The following is a 17481-nucleotide window of genomic DNA, read 5'->3' on the forward strand; positions in this document are numbered from 1 at the left end:
GGGGCAGACTTCCGGACTAGGAATGGCTGAGGGCCATGGAGGATTTGAGCTAACAGAAGAGACTCCAGGAGTCGGGGGCTGATCCCAAGGCAGCCTCCCACCCCAACCCCCACCCCCTGCTCTCCTGTTGTCACAGTGCTGAGATGCCTCACCTTGCTCTGTCCGTGAGCGTGTGAGCCTGTGTAACAGGTGCAGGGGGAGGGACCTGAAAGGAGGACTTTTATACGTTTTGTACCTTTGTAACCAGAGAGATATGCTTATGTTATTTTTCAGCTTTTCCGTCTCCCGGGGTTCTGAGGCTGGGCTGGGAGGGGGAAGGGGACAGAGGGTAAGAGGTGCAGTGTTTGGCCCCATTCGGGTCCCTGGCAAATCACACACTCTTTCCTCTCATCTTACTGGGGTGGATTCAGAGAGGAGGGGCACATAGCCCCCCGCCCGTTGATCTGAATATTGTTAGGGCCCAAAGTACAGAATTGATCTTTGCTCTTTCTCAGATGCCCCAAGGGCCAAACTTCAGGGACTGGGGGTTGGTCTTGGAAACAGGGGTCCTCCGACCTCCTCATGGGGCTTTTGCTCATGCTGCCCCTCCCCGTGGATGTGTGTGTTTCTTATGTGGAGTCCCTGCCACTTACTGCCTTATGACCTAGGACTGATGCTGTGGGGCGCTGCACATGTCATGTTTACAGAGCAAGGCTTCCCTTTCTCCCGCACGGAGGGGCTCAGGCCTCTACTCAGACATTCCTGGAGAGGGTGGACCAGGGGGTCATTTGCCAGCCCCTGCTTCCGGCAAACGTTGTCTGTGGTCCCACTGGATTCCCTGACACTGCCCTGTGCTAGAATTTCTTCCTAGGGGTAGGGGGAGGCAGGGGAGCAAGGGGGAGCAGAAATAAGAGAGTTGAAGACACAGAATGTAGGTGCCACTGCCTCCCATGTTTACAGGACCCTCCCTGGCCCTAGGCACCTGGGCTGCGGTAACTAGTTCTACCCTATTCTATTCCTTTCTAAAGGGAAAAATGACTGTTAGGACCCTGTTCACAAAACTCTCTTTTATTACTTTGACATTCAGAACTGGGGACTTTTAGATTTTGTTACTTTGTTTACAGCTCAAGATTTAGAACATTTTAAAACTTTGTTTACAACTTAAAACTTTAAATTTTTACATTTTGCTTACAGTTGAAAATGTGGTCCCCCCACCCCTTTGTTTACAAGTAAAAGATTGAGAGGGCAGGAGAGGGGCTGGAGGACCCTGGACCTGGCCATCTTGAGGGGTTTCTAGCTCCTAGCTCTCCCAGGCCAAAGGTCAGCCCTGAGCCCCTTGTTGAACAGCAGACCCAGAAGGCCTCCAGAGTAGGCATCCTTTAATGGCTAGGAACCATGGGTTGTGCAGGGTTGTAGGGGGTCTGTGCAGACACCCCCCTTCCCCCACACATACTCCTGGGAGGCAGTATCCAAGGAGATTAAAAGTTCTACTTTGCTGACTGGTGCCAAATCCTGCCAGCCAGGACTCCAGCTCTCCTTACCCAGAATGACCCCAGCCCTTGAAGGGTTGAGGGGCCCACTGTGGGGAGAGGGGGTTGTCCTTGCTATGTCCTAGCTTCTATAGATGCCCCTCTCCGGGGGTCCCCTGCTCCAGCCCACTGGCCCCTTTCCCTGTCTGTGTAAATTGTTCCGTGAAGCCGCGCTCTGTTTTGGGATTAAACTTCTATAGAAAATGGTTATTGCCTCTTTCTGTTTGGGGGTGGGAGTGGAGTGGGTGGGGTAGAAGGGTGGTTATGAATGATTCAAACCAACCTGACCTTTGGGAGAAATCTGAGCGCTGCCCCCCCCCAATATTCAGCTATTTTTAGCTAATTTCATCTGACATTTGGAACAGGTTCCTATCTCTTTCACCCTGAGTTCTGGACCAGTGCGTGTGATCAGGGGCCTGAAGTATGAGCACAGGTGCTGGGAGTAAGGTGCCAGGGAAACACTCTCTCCTCAAGGTGTCAGCACTATGACTGGGTCTTCAGGGCCTGCAATTCTAACCTGGCATTTGCCCTGGCCAGAGCTCCACCACCTCTAGGAACTGCCCTTGCCAACCCCCGAGCCCGTTAACAGCATTGACCCCTACTAGCCTCTCAGATTTGCAGCTGGCCAGGACATCGCCCTCCTTCCCTGCAAGCCTTCCGGGCGAGATGCCAGGTGTGCTGGAGGGAAACCTCTGACAGCCTCACTTCAGGACTGGATGTACAGAGCTGAAGGGAGGCCTTGAGCACCTTCAGTGTCAGACATTGCCTGGCCTTAAGGGGACGCCCTGAGTGGGAGGCGAAAGAGGCCCCAGGGACCGGATACCCTAAAGAGAGCTAAGGCTGTGGTTACCAGCAGCGTCCCCACGCAGCCCATCTGGGGGCTTTCCCTCCCCATCCCGCGGGGACCCTCCGAGAGAAGCCAGGACTTGGTATCCGTCTTGTCATATTCAGGTACCCGGGGCGTGGCTTCCACCAGCCGAGCGCCGATCCTTAGTCCCAGCTGAGTTCCACCCGGCTCAGGGAGGAGGACTAGGGGAGCCAAGAGGGGTAGCGGAAACCAGGCCGCAGGGGAGGAAGGGGTTAAATCTTACGCCCCGGGGCTCGCACCGCCCAAAGAGCGTCCCTCAGGCCCCGCCCAAGCACGCTGATTGGCCCAACCCTGCCCCGTCCTGTCCAGGGATTGGCCCCTCGGAGCACGCCGTAAGTCCGGGTCTCCCCTCCCGAACTGTAGCGGCCTCCCGCCGGGGCTCTGGGAGCAGCTGCCACCAGGCAGGCAGCCCGCTGACCATGGGGCTGTCTGAAGCTTCAGGGTGAGTGCAGGGCACAGTTCCGGTTCCCCGCGTCCGTGTCCGCGAACTGCCGCGTGGCCCCGGTGCGGGCACCGGCTTGGGTTAGCTTGGAAGGGGTACCGCTAAGTCCGGAGCAGGCATCCTCCCCCGGCGACGCCCTGGTTTGCAGCTTTGCGGATTTTCTGCAGGCGGCTGCCCCATGAAGCGGGGGATGGGGGCGGGAGCCCGCGCGACCCCCCGCCCCGGAGGGGTGTGCGGGAAGCCGCTCGAGCGCCGCCCGCGGGCTAGCCTCGGGCCGCGGGAGGTGGCTGAGTGTGGAGGAGCCCCGGCCCTCGAGGTGAGCCGCTGGGCGCGTTGGGGCCCGGAGGTCGCCGCAAGGAGCCCATAGCGGTGGCCCGAGCCCACCCAGCTGTACCATTGAGCGAGACTGAGGGGCCCGAGGTGCCCTTCCAGGGGGAGGGGCCCAGGATCGAGACCCCGCCCTCCAAGCACGTGGCCTGGGGAGTGGGGGAGCCCTTTAAGAAGACCTGAGTGACTCACGGAGGAGGGGCAAGGGGGCTCAAAGATCTCTGTGAGACGGCGGTGCCAAGAGTCTCTGAGGATCTGCCTTGCACCTACTCCACTCCCTTCTCCAGCCAGGACATCCAGGTTAGAAGTTCTTCCCAGGCGAGTTCCTACCCCTCGGGTGGGATCCTAACCCTAGGTCAGAGCCCACAGAACAGCACTTTCCTGAAAACTTTCCCAGCAAGGGAGAGTTCCCCCTCAGGGAAGAGTCCTGCGCCGGGATCTATTCCCAGGTGAGAGCTTTCAACCATTCCAGGTGGGAGCCTCAGCCAGGTAAGAGCTTCCCTTAGGCGAGAGTATCCTGCGGATGAGAACTTTCCTGATTTTCCTGGCAGGTGAAAACTTTCCGGAGAAAGCTTCCCTCCCAGTATGAGCTTCTTCGAATGAGAACTCCCTCCCCACAGATCGCCTATTCCCTAGGGAGGTCCCCCTCTTCCCTCCCCTCTCCCCTTCAGGTGGGAGCCTCTGGGTGGGTAAGAGATTCTCCAACACAGAACATACCTGGCTGGTGCAAACTTTCCTGTCGGGTGAGAGCTTTCCCTATGGGAGAAAGAGCCTGGTCGTAGGAGCTCTGGAGGGGAAATCTGCCCGCTTCAGGTGGGGGCTTGCCTTTCCATGTGAGAGCCATCCCCTGGCTTTCCCAGATCAAGCCTGAATTTGTCTGTAGCCTGGACCCCCAGGCTGGAAGCCCAGGGGTGATCTTAGCCCCAGTACTTTCCTCCCCTTAGAGGGGAGCCACTCTAAATAGGAACCTGGGGGCGCCTGGGTGGCTCAGTGGGTTAAAGCCTCTACCTTCAGCTCAGGTCATGATCCCAGGGTCTTGGGATCGAGCCCCGCGCTCTCTGCTCGGCGGGGAGCCTGCTTCTCATCCCCCTCCCTCTGCCTGCCTCTTTGCCTACTTGTGATCTGTGTCTGTCAAATAAATAAATAAAATCTTAAAAAAAAAAAAAAAGGAGCCTGACTGAAGAACTGGACCCCTGATCGCTGGGTCCCTTCCTCGTGCAAGCTCTCAGACAGACAGCACTGAGCTCATGGGGCAGCTGGATGGGGACTCAGAGACTGGACAGGGATTATCTGGGGGAGGGACTGGGGGCACAGTCAGGGGGACAGTCAGCCTGGGACAGGGACCGATAGAACACTCACAGGTGGGCAGCTCTACCTGGGTCAGAGGTATGGATTGTATTCATCTTGCCATCTCTTCATAGGGGACTTTGGCCCAGTGAGAGGCTTTTCCCAGCCAAAGTTCAGAGATTTTCTCTGACTGGGCGTGGGTCCAGCTCTCAGCTACCTAGATCTTAAGGCCTAGAAAAGTCAACTGGGTGACTCTCTAATCCCAGGTGCAAGTGTGGGGGAGGTTGGGCCAGGGGTACACTCACTGTGACTCTGGTCTCGCCACCCCAGACGGAGGGACACACAGGCACTGTTGCCTGTGACACAGGCCATGGAGCTGAGGAATCGAGACTACCATGTGGAGCGGCCACTGATGAACCAGCAACAGCTGGAGGAGCTGGGGCACCGGACCTCAGCCACCAGGACCTACCAGTGGCGAACCTGGTTTCAGTAAGGCTGAGGGTGTGGGTCTGGGGGCCCTGGCAGGAGCTAGGTAGACCCTGTCCCCAATACCTACCACTGTATCCACAGGTGCTCCCGTGCTCGGGCCCGAGCCCTTCTGTTCCAGTACCTCCCAGTTTTGTCCTGGCTACCCCGGTATCCCTTGCGTGATTGGCTCCTGGGCGACCTTTTGGCTGGCCTGAGTGTGGCCATTATGCAGCTCCCACAGGGTGAGCCCTACCTGACCCGGAGGCTATACCCTGAGTCCTGGGTTGGGGTGATCTGCAATCCTTCAAGGCCCCGGGCCAGAAGCCCTGTGGTCTTGTGCACCCCCATAATCTGAAGCTGTGAGCACTGCCCCTAGAACTGTGGCCCATGACCTAGGGTTGGGATTCCCTCATCCTTTTCAAGGCCCTGGCCTCCAAGCCTCCATTGCTACCATTCCATTTCCAGGCCTAGCCTATGCCCTCCTGGCTGGACTGCCCCCCGTGTTCGGCCTCTACAGCTCTTTCTATCCTGTCTTTGTCTACTTCCTGTTTGGCACTTCCCGGCACATCTCCGTGGGTGAGTGGAGCCAGACTCGGGCCTTGCAGGAGGATGTCCACCTTCCCCTGTGGATGACAGGGTGAGGGAGGGCTGAGTGGGAGGGACAAGGGAACTTAGGAAAGGGGACAACATTGGTGCTGGGTCCACAGTCATTTCCAGGCAGGACTAGGCCTCTGACCGTGGGGCCACAGATTCAGGAGAGCTCCAGCCCCTGGCTCCAAGAGGATGTGGGTGAGGCAGCTCGAAGGGTCCAGAACTCAGCAGAGTCCTGACCAGCCTGAGGCAGGCTGAGCCCCTTTCCCCATCTCACCTTCTGCAAGGGGCATGATTCTGGGCTGATGGACACAGGTGGGGCAGGGTAGGTGATGCGGACCAACATTCCTAGCCACCTCAAGAGTCCTTAAGTTCAGAGTTCATACTTGACCATCAGCGCAGCGTCTATCTGCCTGACGTAGTCTGAAGATACTTGTCTAGAACCAGCTGTCTCCTGACCTCTCCCCTTAAGGGCAGGGCTCCAGGGCAGGTCAGTGCCCTATCCCCTTCAGACCCGCCCTGACCTACCCCTGCAGGCACCTTTGCTGTCATGTCTGTGATGGTGGGCAGTGTGACAGAATCCCTGGCCCCGGATGAGAACTTCCTGCAGGGTGTGAACGCCACCGTGGATGAGGTGGCCAGAGACCACTTCCGGGTGCAGCTGGCCTCCTCGCTCAGCGTCCTGGTCGGCCTCTTCCAGGTGCAGAGCCGGCGGGAGGACGCCCCCCCCCGCCCCTGCCGACCCTCCCCTGCCAGTTCCCCTCAGGGTCTACCCATCCCTGCCCTCCTCCTCCCCCTGGCTGTTCCCTCATCCCTCCACCCCCTGCCCTGGGCTCTGCTGTAGCCCACCTGATGACCCTGACCCTTGCCTCCCATGATGGCCCCTGGCCACCCCACAGGTGGGGCTGGGTCTGGTCCGCTTCGGCTTCGTGGTCACCTACCTGTCGGAGCCCCTCGTCCGAGGCTATACGACAGCCGCGTCCGTGCAGGTCTTCGTCTCACAGCTCAAGTATGTGTTTGGCCTCCAGCTGAGCAGCCGCTCTGGGCCACTGTCCCTCATCTATGTGAGTGCGGGCAGGAGGAGGGCCAGCCGGGGCGCGCCCCACGACCTTGAGTGCTGCCGGTGACCCTGCCTCCCCTCAGACAGTGCTGGAGGTCTGCTCGATGCTGCCTCGGAGTGTGGTCGGCACGGTGGTCACCGCGTTGGTGTCAGGGGTGGTACTAGTGCTGCTGAAGCTGCTCAGTGACAAGCTGCACCGATACCTGCCCATGCCGATCCCTGGGGAGCTGCTGACGGTTTGGAATCTGCGGGGGGCAGCGGGGGGGAGGATACATCCCGGCCAGTGGGCACCCCCGGGATTTAACAACCAGCTGGAGTGGGCACCGGCGAGAATTCCTGAGGACGGGGTGTGACCACAGCAGGAAGGTCCTATGTTGGTACCTTCTGGACCCTGATACCATCTCCTTTCCCCAAAGGGTGGTGGTGTAGCTTACCCCTTTGCCCACTTCTCTCCAGCCGCCCCCAACCACCAAAGGCTTTGCTTCAGGCCTCACTGTTCACCCCCACAGAGGTTTCTCCACCCCCTTGATGATGCCAGAACCCCTCTCCTGACTCTGTCCTCTCTCCCCAGCTCATCGGGGCCACAGGCATCTCCTACGGTGTGGGCCTGAAGTCTAGATTTGGGGTGGATGTTGTGGGCGACATCCCTGCAGGGTGAGCTCTGGCCCCTGCCTGGGCAGGGAGGGCTGGGGGACCAGGGCCAGCTCCCTCCTTTGGCCTCACAAATGCCCCTCACAGGCTGGTGCCCCCAGCGGCCCCCAGCCCCCAGCTGTTCGCCAGCCTGGTGGGATATGCCTTCACCATCGCTGTGGTTGGTTTTGCCATTGCCATCTCCCTGGGGAAGATCTTCGCCCTGAGACACGGCTACCGGGTGGACAGCAACCAGGTCTGGGGGTAGCTGGGTATACAGAGACCCCAGGGCCTGGGGACAGGGGGTGTGGAGTGGCAGGTAGGACGTAGGGAAACAGCAAACAGACATGCTGGACCGTGCAGGGGACTGAGGGCGGGAGAGCAAGGCATTCGGGACAGTGGCAGCCAAGCCCAGGGGGCCGGTGAGTGTGGATGGAGGTTGGGGACACCTAGGCCTAGACATAGTGGCACAGGCAGCAGGCTCTACACACCTTCACTTTTCTCCACCAGGAGCTGGTGGCTCTCGGCCTCAGTAACCTCATTGGGGGCATCTTCCAGTGCTTCCCCGTGAGCTGCTCCATGTCCCGCAGCCTGGTGCAAGAGGGCTCTGGGGGCAACACACAGGTGGGCTTTGGGCGTGGGTGAGCATCTGTGCACGTTGCAAACACGCAGCTTTGGGCGATCCCACCCCGCTCCTCCTGCCACCCCTACACCCCCACCCCACCCCCCTGCTCACTCCCACCCTGCAGGTGGCTGGAGCTGTCTCCTCCCTCTTCATTCTCATTATCATCGTCAAACTTGGGGAGCTCTTCAGAGACCTGCCCAAGGTGAGTGGCCACATCCAGCCAGCCAGGCTTGAGGGACTTGGCCAGGCCAGGGGCAAGGGGCAGTTAGGTCCGAGGCGAGGGACAGGAATACAAGGTCGTGCATGACCTGTTTTTCAAGGTTGAGCTCTCTCAGGTGAAACTTGGAGTCGAGGGTCGGGGATTAGAACCCTTCAGGTTCAGATCCAAGGTGTTTGGCTCAGAGGTGGCCGTGAGCGTCATGTGGGGTTATGCCAGCATCAGTCTTGCTCATGGCTGGGTGGTCAGGCTTGTCAGCATCTAGGTACCTCCCAGCAGCCCCTGTGACACGCCCACCCCTCCCCCAGGCTGTGCTGGCGGCTGCCATTATCGTGAACTTGAAGGGTATGTTGAAGCAGTTCACCGACATTCCTTCCCTCTGGAAGTCAAATCGAATGGATCTGGTGAGAGGCCCCCCATCCTGCTGCTGAACACATATGCTCTTTCTCCTGGCCTCCTGGGCTCCTGAGTTCTTAGTCTCGCTCATCCCTCCTTTCTCCCTGATGCCCCCAGGGCCCCTGCTTTGCTCCCCGAGCCCCCCACCACCACCACCGCAGGTCAGTGCTCTGGGTGGAGTTTCATTTTTCTCCCACTCCCCTAGCCACCTTGCCTCCTTCCTTTAGCTCATCTGGCTGGTGACCTTTGTGGCCACCATCTTGCTGAACCTGGACATAGGCCTGGCGATCGCCGTCGTCTTCTCCCTGCTCCTTGTGGTCTTCCGCACGCAGCTGTGAGTCTCCCCTTTCGGTCCCCCCATCACAGCTGGAGGGGGGTGAAGGCCACGCTGGCTCCCCCCAGCTTTCCCACATCTCGCGGGTAACCCGAGGCTTCCTGGTACCCCCTCATTGCCCCCTCCTCACACTCTCTCCTTCACAGGCCCCGCTACTCTGTCTTGGGGCAGGTGCCAGACACGGATATTTACCAAGATGTGGCCGAATACTCAGAGGTGGGTGGCAGGGCCTAGGCAGGGGGACGGCCTGGTGGGGTGGGACAGAGGTAGAATGGGCCTTTGTTAGTCCTTTCTGCATCAGGCAAAGACCCTGGGGTCTGAGGGTGCTTCAGTCCTGGGAATTTCAAGGAAGGAATTTGGGTCTGTGACTCCTACTTCGAACTATGAAAGGACAGAGGAGTGGACAGAGAGGGACCGGGGAGCCGGGAGAGGGGTCTGTCTTGGAGCCAGCAGTACAAGCCTTATCCTGCCGAGCAGCCTTGGGGCAGGAATGCAGGAGCCTGGGGCATCAGGATGTAGGGGAGGCTGTTTGCTGACCTGATCAGTGGAGTTCTACATCCCAATTGTCCGTTTACCTCCTGAGCAGCTTCATGCCTAATAGTGGGGTTCTGGAATAAAACAAGCCCATTCCTGCTGACATGGAGCCTTGGAGTCTGAGTACAGTATAATTAGGCAGAGTGAGGGGAGGGCAAGAGCGGGGCAGCTCAGCAGGGTGGAAAGGGGAGGTGGGATGCATTATACAGGCCCAAGTGCTAAGCCCTTTTTGGAGTGGGAGCCAAGGAGGGTCTCTCTGTGCACATGCAGGAAACCGATCACAGGGTGGGCGGTTGAGCCCCAAGGCGCGGCCTAAGAGCCTGACCTGGGTATTTGCAGAAGTAGGGGGAGATGGGAAGGGAGGGCACAGGGTGCCCTGGAGGAAGCTTTGACAGGCCTGGCTGAGGGCCTGGGTGATGAGGGTGAGGGGTAGGGAGCAGGACAAGGATTTAGGGTGATATGGCCAAGTTTGGGGCCTAAGATCTTGGGAGGGCAAGGGCCACAGGCTGGGCCCTTCCTGGCCGGTGAGCAGAGGCTTGGCGATGGGGGGCCCTGGGCCACACGGGGGGAGGGAAGGAGGAGAACAAGACACAGCCAGGAGAGTGGAGGGTTCAGCCACTCCAACCCTGCCCCATCCCCAGGCCAGGGAGGTCCCAGGCGTGAAGGTCTTCCGCTCCTCGGCCACCATGTACTTTGCTAATGCTGAGCTCTACAGTGACGCGCTAAAGAAGAGGGTGAGTCCGGGGGTCCCCAGGGTGAGTGTCAGAGGGTCTCTCCCCGTCCCAGAGCGTCCACATCACCTTCCATGATGTTTGCCTCTAGTGCGGTGTGGACGTTGACCACCTCATCTCGAAGAAGAAGAAGTGGCTCAGGAAGCAGGAGCAGAAGCTGAAACGGATGCAGAAGACCCTCAAGAAACAGGCAGGGGCCCCTTCGAGCCGGGGATTCCTGCTCCCCGTCCTGCTGCTGAACCCACATGCTCTTTCTCCTTGCCTCCTGAGCTCTTAGCCTCACTCATCCCTTCTTTCTCCCTGATGCCCCCTCCTGGGGCCCCTGCTTTGCTCCCCGCTCCCCAAGGTCAGCGCTCTGGGCAGAGTTTCGTTTTCCTCCCCGCCCCCATGCCAGTGACAGCATAGACCACCTCTTCCATTCTTGGCTGTTCCTGGAGCTGGTCAAAACCCCACCGACCCCAGCCTGGCGGCCCTGGGTCCCAAGCTTTAGTCCCTGGCCTGCCTAGCTGCCCAAAGCCTGGGGGTGACACCAGACTGGCATGGCTTGGCTGTCCTGTGACAGCCGGGACAGCTCTTTCCTGTCCCCCTTCTCCCCTGGCCTAGACTGCTGCCTCCGAGGGCACTTCTGTTTCCGTCCAAGTCAACACCAACATCAGAGATGTGGAGAGCAACAGTGTGGACGACTCCACGGCCAGGGTGAGGCTGGAGGTGGGAGAGGGGGCAGCCGTGAGCTGCAGAGATTGTGAGTGGTCCGCGCATCCTGCGGGGAAAGCCGGGGGTTTCAGGTAGTCATGCCAGCGGGGCGGGGCGGGGGGAGGTTGTGGTGTGTGTGTGTGCGATGGGTCTAGTGCCCTATAGGGAGAGGCCTAGTGATCTGCCATAGATTTTGCCTGTGGCTCTCTGGTCTGCTATCCAAAGACCTTGAATTTGTAGAGCCCACAAGACCCCATAGTCTGTGCTCATGGGTAGAGAGAAGGAATTGGGGTTAAGGGAAAAAATGTGGGATCAAAAGGGACGCCAAGCTCAACTAGAGACCCAGGTGGGGTGCCACTCTGTGTGTGCTCACGTGTCCCTGGGCCCCCTACCCACCCCACCCTGGCTGGCTGAGGATGGGGCACCATCGCCCAGCGCCCCACCTTTTTAAGCATCCCTAGGCCTGGGCCTGGGATGTAACAGAGCAGTATATGCACATCTCTGCGTGCTCTCTAAGTCTGGGCTTCCTCTCCTCTGCATCCCCATGTGTCCCTCCTGTCTTTACATACAAGAGGCTCCCCCATGTCAGGTTTTCGCATGTCCCCTGCATGTCCCATATAGGCGGGTGTTTGCGTGCGGGGTCCCACATCTGACCCTGTGTGGCCCTTGCCTGTCTGTGTTCACCCCTTCACGGGCAGCCTTTGCAGGGTGTCTGGTTTCCTAGCAGGCGAGCGCAGGCAATGAGCTAGAGGATACAACAGCCAGCGGTCAAGAAGATGCCAAGGCCGCAAACGGGTCCACACTGAAGGCCCTGGGCCTGCCTCAGCCACCCTTCCACAGCCTCATCCTGGACCTGGGCGCCCTCTCCTTCGTGGACACTGTGTGCATCAAGAGCCTGAAGAACGTAAGGGGCTGGGGTGCTCCTAAGAAGAGCCATGGGAGAGGACAAGGCCCCCCCAAGCCTCCTGACCCCATAACTAGATCCAAGAGCCCCTCTGAGCTCCCTCTCAAAACTCTCTCCACCTCAACCCTGCCTGAGTCCTTCTTCGGAGCCCTCGAGCCTCCCTCTGAATCTGGCCCCCCCTTTTCGGCTGCAGATATTCCGCGATTTCCGAGAGATCGAGGTGGAGGTGTACATGGCCGCCTGCCACGGTGCGTGGGGAGGGGACAGCACAAGGGGTCTGGTTGGGGAGTGGGGCTGTTCTAGCCAAGGAGTCTGCCAAGCAGCACAAGGAAAAGTCTCTGAGACTGGGGGTCAGAGGGGTCTTGGGAGGCAGGGGTCAAGGGTCAGGAGTGACTGGAGGTTTAGCTATAACCTCAGGCATAGAGGTCCTGGGTGAAATGGGTCAGGGTTTACTGGTGACTGAGTTTGCGGGCTTGACGTTCCTGGTGGTTCCGCAAGTCAGGGGAGACCTACTCTTTGCCCGCAGCTCCTGTGGTCGCCCAGCTTGAGGCTGGGCACTTCTTCGATGCATCGATCACTAAGCAACATCTCTTTGCTTCTGTCCACGATGCTGTGCTCTTTGCCCTCCAGCACCCGAGGTCCAGCCCTGCCAGCCCTGTCAGCCCTGTTTTGGTGAGCCGGCCTCTGGCTCCCTGAGCTCTTTTTGTCTGTCTACTGCTTGTCCCTACCCTGACCCCCACCTCCAGGAAGTCCACCCTTTCTGAATGGCTCTGCCCCCAGTGAACCCACTGGTACCCCTTCCCACCTTCTGCTGAAGCTGCTCCCAGGGGCAGGGGTCGCTGTCCTGGGGGAAGGGGCTGCTGTGTGTTTTTGGAAACTGACTGGAGCCTTCCCTCTCTACCTGCTCAGACAACCAAACTCTGACGGTGCCTCTGCCCTGCCTACCACTGCTTACCTCTGGAGGCTGTGACCAGGCGCTTGTGAGAAACTCCCCGCCCCCGGGCTGCCTCCAGACATCACCCAGGAGTCCCCTCCGTATACACACACACGCAGCTCAGGGATGGAGGTCCTGGGATTCCCAAGTTCAGTGCCATAGGCCTGGGCCTGGGACGAGGCACTGGAGTCAGACCGGCACCGGCTGGGCTGGGGAAAGATCCATGTTTTTAGCCCCAGAAATAAAGACCTGTTTGCCTACCACCAGGCTCTGCTGTGCCTTGGTGGGGGCTTGGTGGGGTGGGCAGTGATCCATAGCCCTGGCTCCTGACACCCTTCTTATGCCCCAACATGGTGGGCTGAAGTCAGAAGTTGGAGGGCGGCGCTTGGGAAGGGCAGAGTCAGGTGGGAGAATAAAGAGCCAGAGGGAGAGTTATGGGGCCCAAGGCCAGGGTGGGGGCACCCCGGGTTCACGCTCCCCAGCCATGCACAACCCTCGGCGCCTGTGTCTTTAGCCAGAAGACCGTGGAATCTGCTTCTCAGGAATGGTCCCAGTGAGTGCGGCCCCTGGAGGGCAGAGAGTGAAGCTGAGCAACCAGCTGGGGAAGTGAGGTGTCCACAGGTGCTACTAGCCTGTGTCAAGAAGTAAGCATGTGGAGGATTGACTTGCTTGGGAAAAAAGCCTGTTCATATCATTAGGTCACTTAGGCTGTGCAGGTCACTGTCCACCCAGAAGCATGTGCTGACTTCTACCTTAAAAGGTCAGCATCTGGGCATGTCGCCCAGTGGGCGGCTCTGGGCCTTCCTGTGGGACAGCTGAAGCCCTGAATGAGGGGAGGCGGGGGGGAGGGGTGGCTAGAATCTTCTGGGTCTCCATGGTGGTATAGCAGGGATGGTCATGTCACCATTCCCATGTCGTGGGTTGCTCGGTGAGTATTAGATGAGGCAGTGCCAAGGAATGCTCATAACAAGGCCAGTGTTCCCTGCTCAGAGCCCGGGAGCTCTGCCTTCCGCAGGTACTGCCCAGGTGCCCCGCTCTGTGCTGGGCCACTGGACAGAGGCCACACTGCCCTTCCAGTCACCAAGGTGCCCCTTGTCCAGCTCAGTGTTTATTGTGTGTGGCGGCGGCATCCTGCTCTGTGTTCGTGAATCATCCGCCCTGCCCCCACCCCCCAGAACCACAGGCCAGGAAGTCAGGGCTTCTTAATCCACTCTGACACGCCATGTCCCTGCCGCAGGAACGGTGCCTGGCTTGTGGTGCGCTTGGCAGATACTGGGTAAGGGAAACTTCTGGGCCAGAGCGGAGGTCAGACAGACCTCAAATAAGAACTTGCAGATTGTTAGAATGACTTTGAAGGAAACAAAACAGGGTCACACAATAGAGAAGGGACTGTGTTGCCCAGCAGGGTCACAGGAGGGAGGCTAAGGGAGCAGTGTTGCCTGGCCAGGCTGCCCCTCCTGAAAGGCCATGGATCCTGCTGGAACCCACAGCTCACTGCTGGGGGAGGGGTGTTTGCCTGTTGCCAGGCACCCGGGTTCTATCCGGGCATTTGGCGCCGCCATGCTGCTCGCACCATCCTTCCTGCTACTCCTGCCGCTGCTGGCCATGCCAGCTCCCTCCCAGGCCTGGTCTCGGCCCCTGTGGTACCAGGTGGGGCTGGACCTTCAGCCCTGGGGATGCCAGCCCAACAGCCTGGAAGGTTGCGGGGGCAGCCTGGGCTGTCCCGGCCACTGGATGGGCCTGGGGATGAACCGCCTCTACCCCGTGGCTGGGGTCACCATCACCACCACCATGATGCTGATGATGGGCCGCGCAGTGCTGCAGCGGCGGCGCTCCCAGGCCACCAAGTCTGAGGTGAGTACAGTGCTGCTTGGTCCTCGGCAGCTTCCTGCCTCCGCTCCCACCCTGTGAGCTCACGTTCTCCACCCAGGCCTTGCGTCCCCTCCCCCTTGGCGCTCAGCCTATGGCCCCTACACCGGTCCACACCCATCAGCCCTTGACCATTCCCTGTGGCCAGTACTCTGCCCCCATCTGTCCACCCGTTTACTATCCCTGTCCCTCATCCAGCCCCCCGTGAGCACCCTAGCCCACGGCAGACCCTCACTGACCCTCCATCACCATCTCCCTTCCCATCCCCTTCTCCCCGGTCTCATCGCTGCCCCTCCCCATACCCCCACCCTATCCCCCTACTCTTAACTCCTGCTTCTTGGTCCTTCCTCAGCATCCGCATGTGACCACTAACCCGAGTGGACCCTGGAAACGGCGGACCCCCATCTCAGACCGCGCCCTGCTCCTTGGGGTCCTGCACATGCTGGATTCCCTCCTGGTCCATATTGAGGGCCACCTGCAGCGTATATCCACCCAACAGAAGACCCCAATAAAGGGGATATCCGCCCAGAGTGGGTGACCCAACATATGCCTCCCTTTGCCTGATGACCTCAGGATGGCCTGAGGCTCTGGGCCAGCCTCAGGCCTGTGTGTGTGTGTGTGTGTGTGTGTATGTCTCCTCTCTGGGCCTGCCTGGACCCTGTGTCCCCTTTCTCCTTCTGCAGCCAGCAGACTGGAGGCCTCTGGGTCCAGGATGGGTGGGAAGATGGGACGGGCTCACACTGCTCCATTGCCCCTGCCAACAGACAGACCCCTCTTCCCTAAGGTCTCACCCACAAATCCAGCTGTTCCTCAGGGGCCCCAGTGTGGTGGGACAAGACGTGACCATCAGGGCAGACTTGGGTAGTCCATGGAGGGCTTCCCAGAGGAGGTGACAATCTGGCTGAGTCAGTGAGGGCTCCCAGCTGGTGATGCAGAGAGTTGGGTAGGGGGGCGGACAGTGGTTGGAGGGTGAGCCCTGGCTGCCTCCATCCTTGTGGCAGCCCCAAACATGGTCTGGTGCCTGGGCAGCCCCTGCCCTAAGTCCCCTGGAAGTGGAATGAGGGCTGAACTTCACCCCCTCTTCCCTCCCTTCTACCACAGACAACCCAAGCTGAGTGGGTACTGAGACCTGTGCGTGTTGAAGGTCTGTTTTAGAAAAAGAATATTCAAAAAGAGAAACAGGTGCATTCACACGAGGAAAGAAACGAGAGATTACAAATGTTAAAGACTTGACCTTACAATGCAAAATACAGACCAATGATGTGCTTGTGGTGACGTCCGGACATGTTTCTGGACCGGGTGTTCTTCTGAACCCCCAGCTGCCGACTCTGACAACCTCCATATAGGATGAGGGGATTGATATAGGGGGGACATACTCTCTACAGAAAATAGAGAACTCAGTTTTCCTTCTAACGTGGTTGATTGACATTTGTGTTTTAATTTTTGATAATTTAGAAAATTCCTCTCCTAACCTGTTATTGATGACGTCCCAGCAATGGTCTGGGTGGTTTTCAAATTCAGAAAATGGTCATCAACTTGCCTTCCTATAGAAGCTGTGGAATCTGGAGGAGTTTCTCCAGCATGGGCTTCGGGCTCCACGGACATTTCAAAACTTTTTTTCTTTTCGTGGCCCACAATTTTTCTAGTGCTGGGCACTGTGGGGGCAGGTTGTAAATGTGATAGGATCCTGTATTTCTGTCCTGACCAGGAGCTCTGATCTGGCAGGAGGTTCTTGGGGGCCTCCTGTACCAGGGCAGGAACAATTAGTTAACCACATGCAGGAGTGGAGCAAACCACATTGGGTCCCTCTAAACCCAAACCAAGTGTGTCCCTGAGTTTGACTTGGAGCTGTGGCCCTCAGATCCCAGCCTGCTGCTGCCAGCCACTGAGAAGGCAGACTGGCAAGTGGGTCTAGCTTAGCTATAGAAGCACCTCATCACAGTTAGTTTTTGCCCTTGGTCCAACCCTTTCCCTCCCTCCTTTAGATACCTAGCTTGACTCCCTGGTAAACATCCTAATCTCCCTCTTGGAGTCTGCTGGGACAATCCCCAACCCACCTTCCTCTTGCCTGAACCCCCAAAATTATACTTCTTCAGTGTCCCCTATAAGAGAAGAGGTAGGGTGGAGGGGTTGAGTGGGAAAAGACAGAGGTTCTAACTGAATGCAGTTAGAATATCTTCATTTTGCTAGTGTAAAAAAAAAAAAGACTTGGGGTGTTTGGGTAGCTCATTTGGTTAAGCATCTGCCTTCGGCTCAGGTCATAATCTCAGAGTCCTAAGATTGAGCACCACATCAGGCTCCCTGCTGAGTAGGGAGTTTGCTTCTCCCTCTCCTTCTGATTCTCTCCCCACTTGTGCTCTGTCTCAAAAAATAAAATCTTTAAAAAAAAAAAAAAAGACTTGCCCTTATGGACACACTACTGGGAGTCTTCCCAAGGCCTGGAAGAGAAGGGCATTGATGCTTAGGATTCATCAGCCTCTTGCTAGGCCTGTCTCTACATTCTACAAGGTTCAGTGAGGACCCACTGTTTGCCAGTTCCATTGCGGGTACTGGCATCCAGTGAGGTCTCGAACAGAAAGGGCTCCGCCTTATGTACTCACAAATGGGAGGGCGGTGGTGGTGGTGAAACCAGCTCAGAAAAAGCACTTACTCTGCAGAGAGGTGTGCTGGCCTATCAGGATGGAGAAGACGTGGGCCGACTGCGGGCACCTGAAGAGTGAGGTGACTAGAGTAGGGGACAGTGCCCCAGTCAGATTGACAAGCCTGATGGAGAGCGTGGGGATGGACCTTGGCCTTATCCAGGAACTATAAGATGGTTAGAATTTCTGTGGAAAAAGGAGCTCTGGAGAGTAAGAAGGAGCAGGCTGGAGAGCAGGAGGGATCAGTACCTCCTAGTGAGGGCATGGTGGGCAGAATAATGGCCCCTCAAGAGGGCCATGGGATCTGCGGCTATGTTACAGCACATGGCAAAAAGAACTTGGTGGATGGAATTAAGGTCAAAGACCTTCAGGTAGAGAGATTATTCTGGATTATTTTCTTGGGCCTAATGTAATCACATGAGCC

General features: G+C 58.2%; 2 protein-coding genes across 4 annotated transcripts; both read left to right on the forward strand.

Annotated features, from left to right (window-relative positions):
• Window positions 1-2757: 2757 nt before the first annotated feature.
• SLC26A6 (solute carrier family 26 member 6) lies at window positions 2758-12814 on the forward strand. Of its 3 annotated transcripts, XM_080803161.1 has the most exons (21): window positions 2758-2818; window positions 4763-4921; window positions 5003-5142; window positions 5366-5476; window positions 6028-6191; window positions 6391-6555; window positions 6635-6787; window positions 7123-7205; window positions 7290-7437; window positions 7692-7805; window positions 7931-8008; window positions 8332-8427; window positions 8647-8753; window positions 8900-8969; window positions 9929-10021; window positions 10110-10208; window positions 10622-10714; window positions 11439-11615; window positions 11809-11863; window positions 12142-12287; window positions 12525-12814. In XM_080803161.1, exons 1-21 carry the CDS (start codon window positions 2796-2798, stop codon window positions 12537-12539), a joined length of 2289 nt encoding a protein of 762 aa, XP_080659287.1. In that variant the 5' UTR covers window positions 2758-2795; the 3' UTR covers window positions 12540-12814. The 3 variants fall into 3 exon arrangements, with proteins under 3 accessions (XP_080659287.1, XP_080659288.1, XP_080659289.1); XM_080803162.1 differs by lacking the exons at window positions 7123-7205; window positions 7290-7437; XM_080803163.1 differs by lacking the exons at window positions 2758-2818; window positions 4763-4921; window positions 5003-5142 and having other exon boundaries at window positions 5419-5537.
• Window positions 12815-13392: 578 nt separating this feature from the next.
• TMEM89 (transmembrane protein 89) lies at window positions 13393-16799 on the forward strand. The gene is made up of 2 exons (XM_080812031.1): window positions 13393-14403; window positions 14771-16799. Exons 1-2 carry the CDS (start codon window positions 14017-14019, stop codon window positions 14954-14956), a joined length of 573 nt encoding a protein of 190 aa, XP_080668157.1. The 5' UTR covers window positions 13393-14016; the 3' UTR covers window positions 14957-16799.
• The last annotated feature ends 682 nt before the right edge of the window (window positions 16800-17481 follow it).

The sequence above is a fragment of the Martes martes genome (genome assembly GCF_963455335.1).
Source record: "Martes martes genome assembly, chromosome: 1".
Taxonomy (NCBI): Eukaryota; Metazoa; Chordata; class Mammalia; order Carnivora; family Mustelidae; genus Martes; species Martes martes.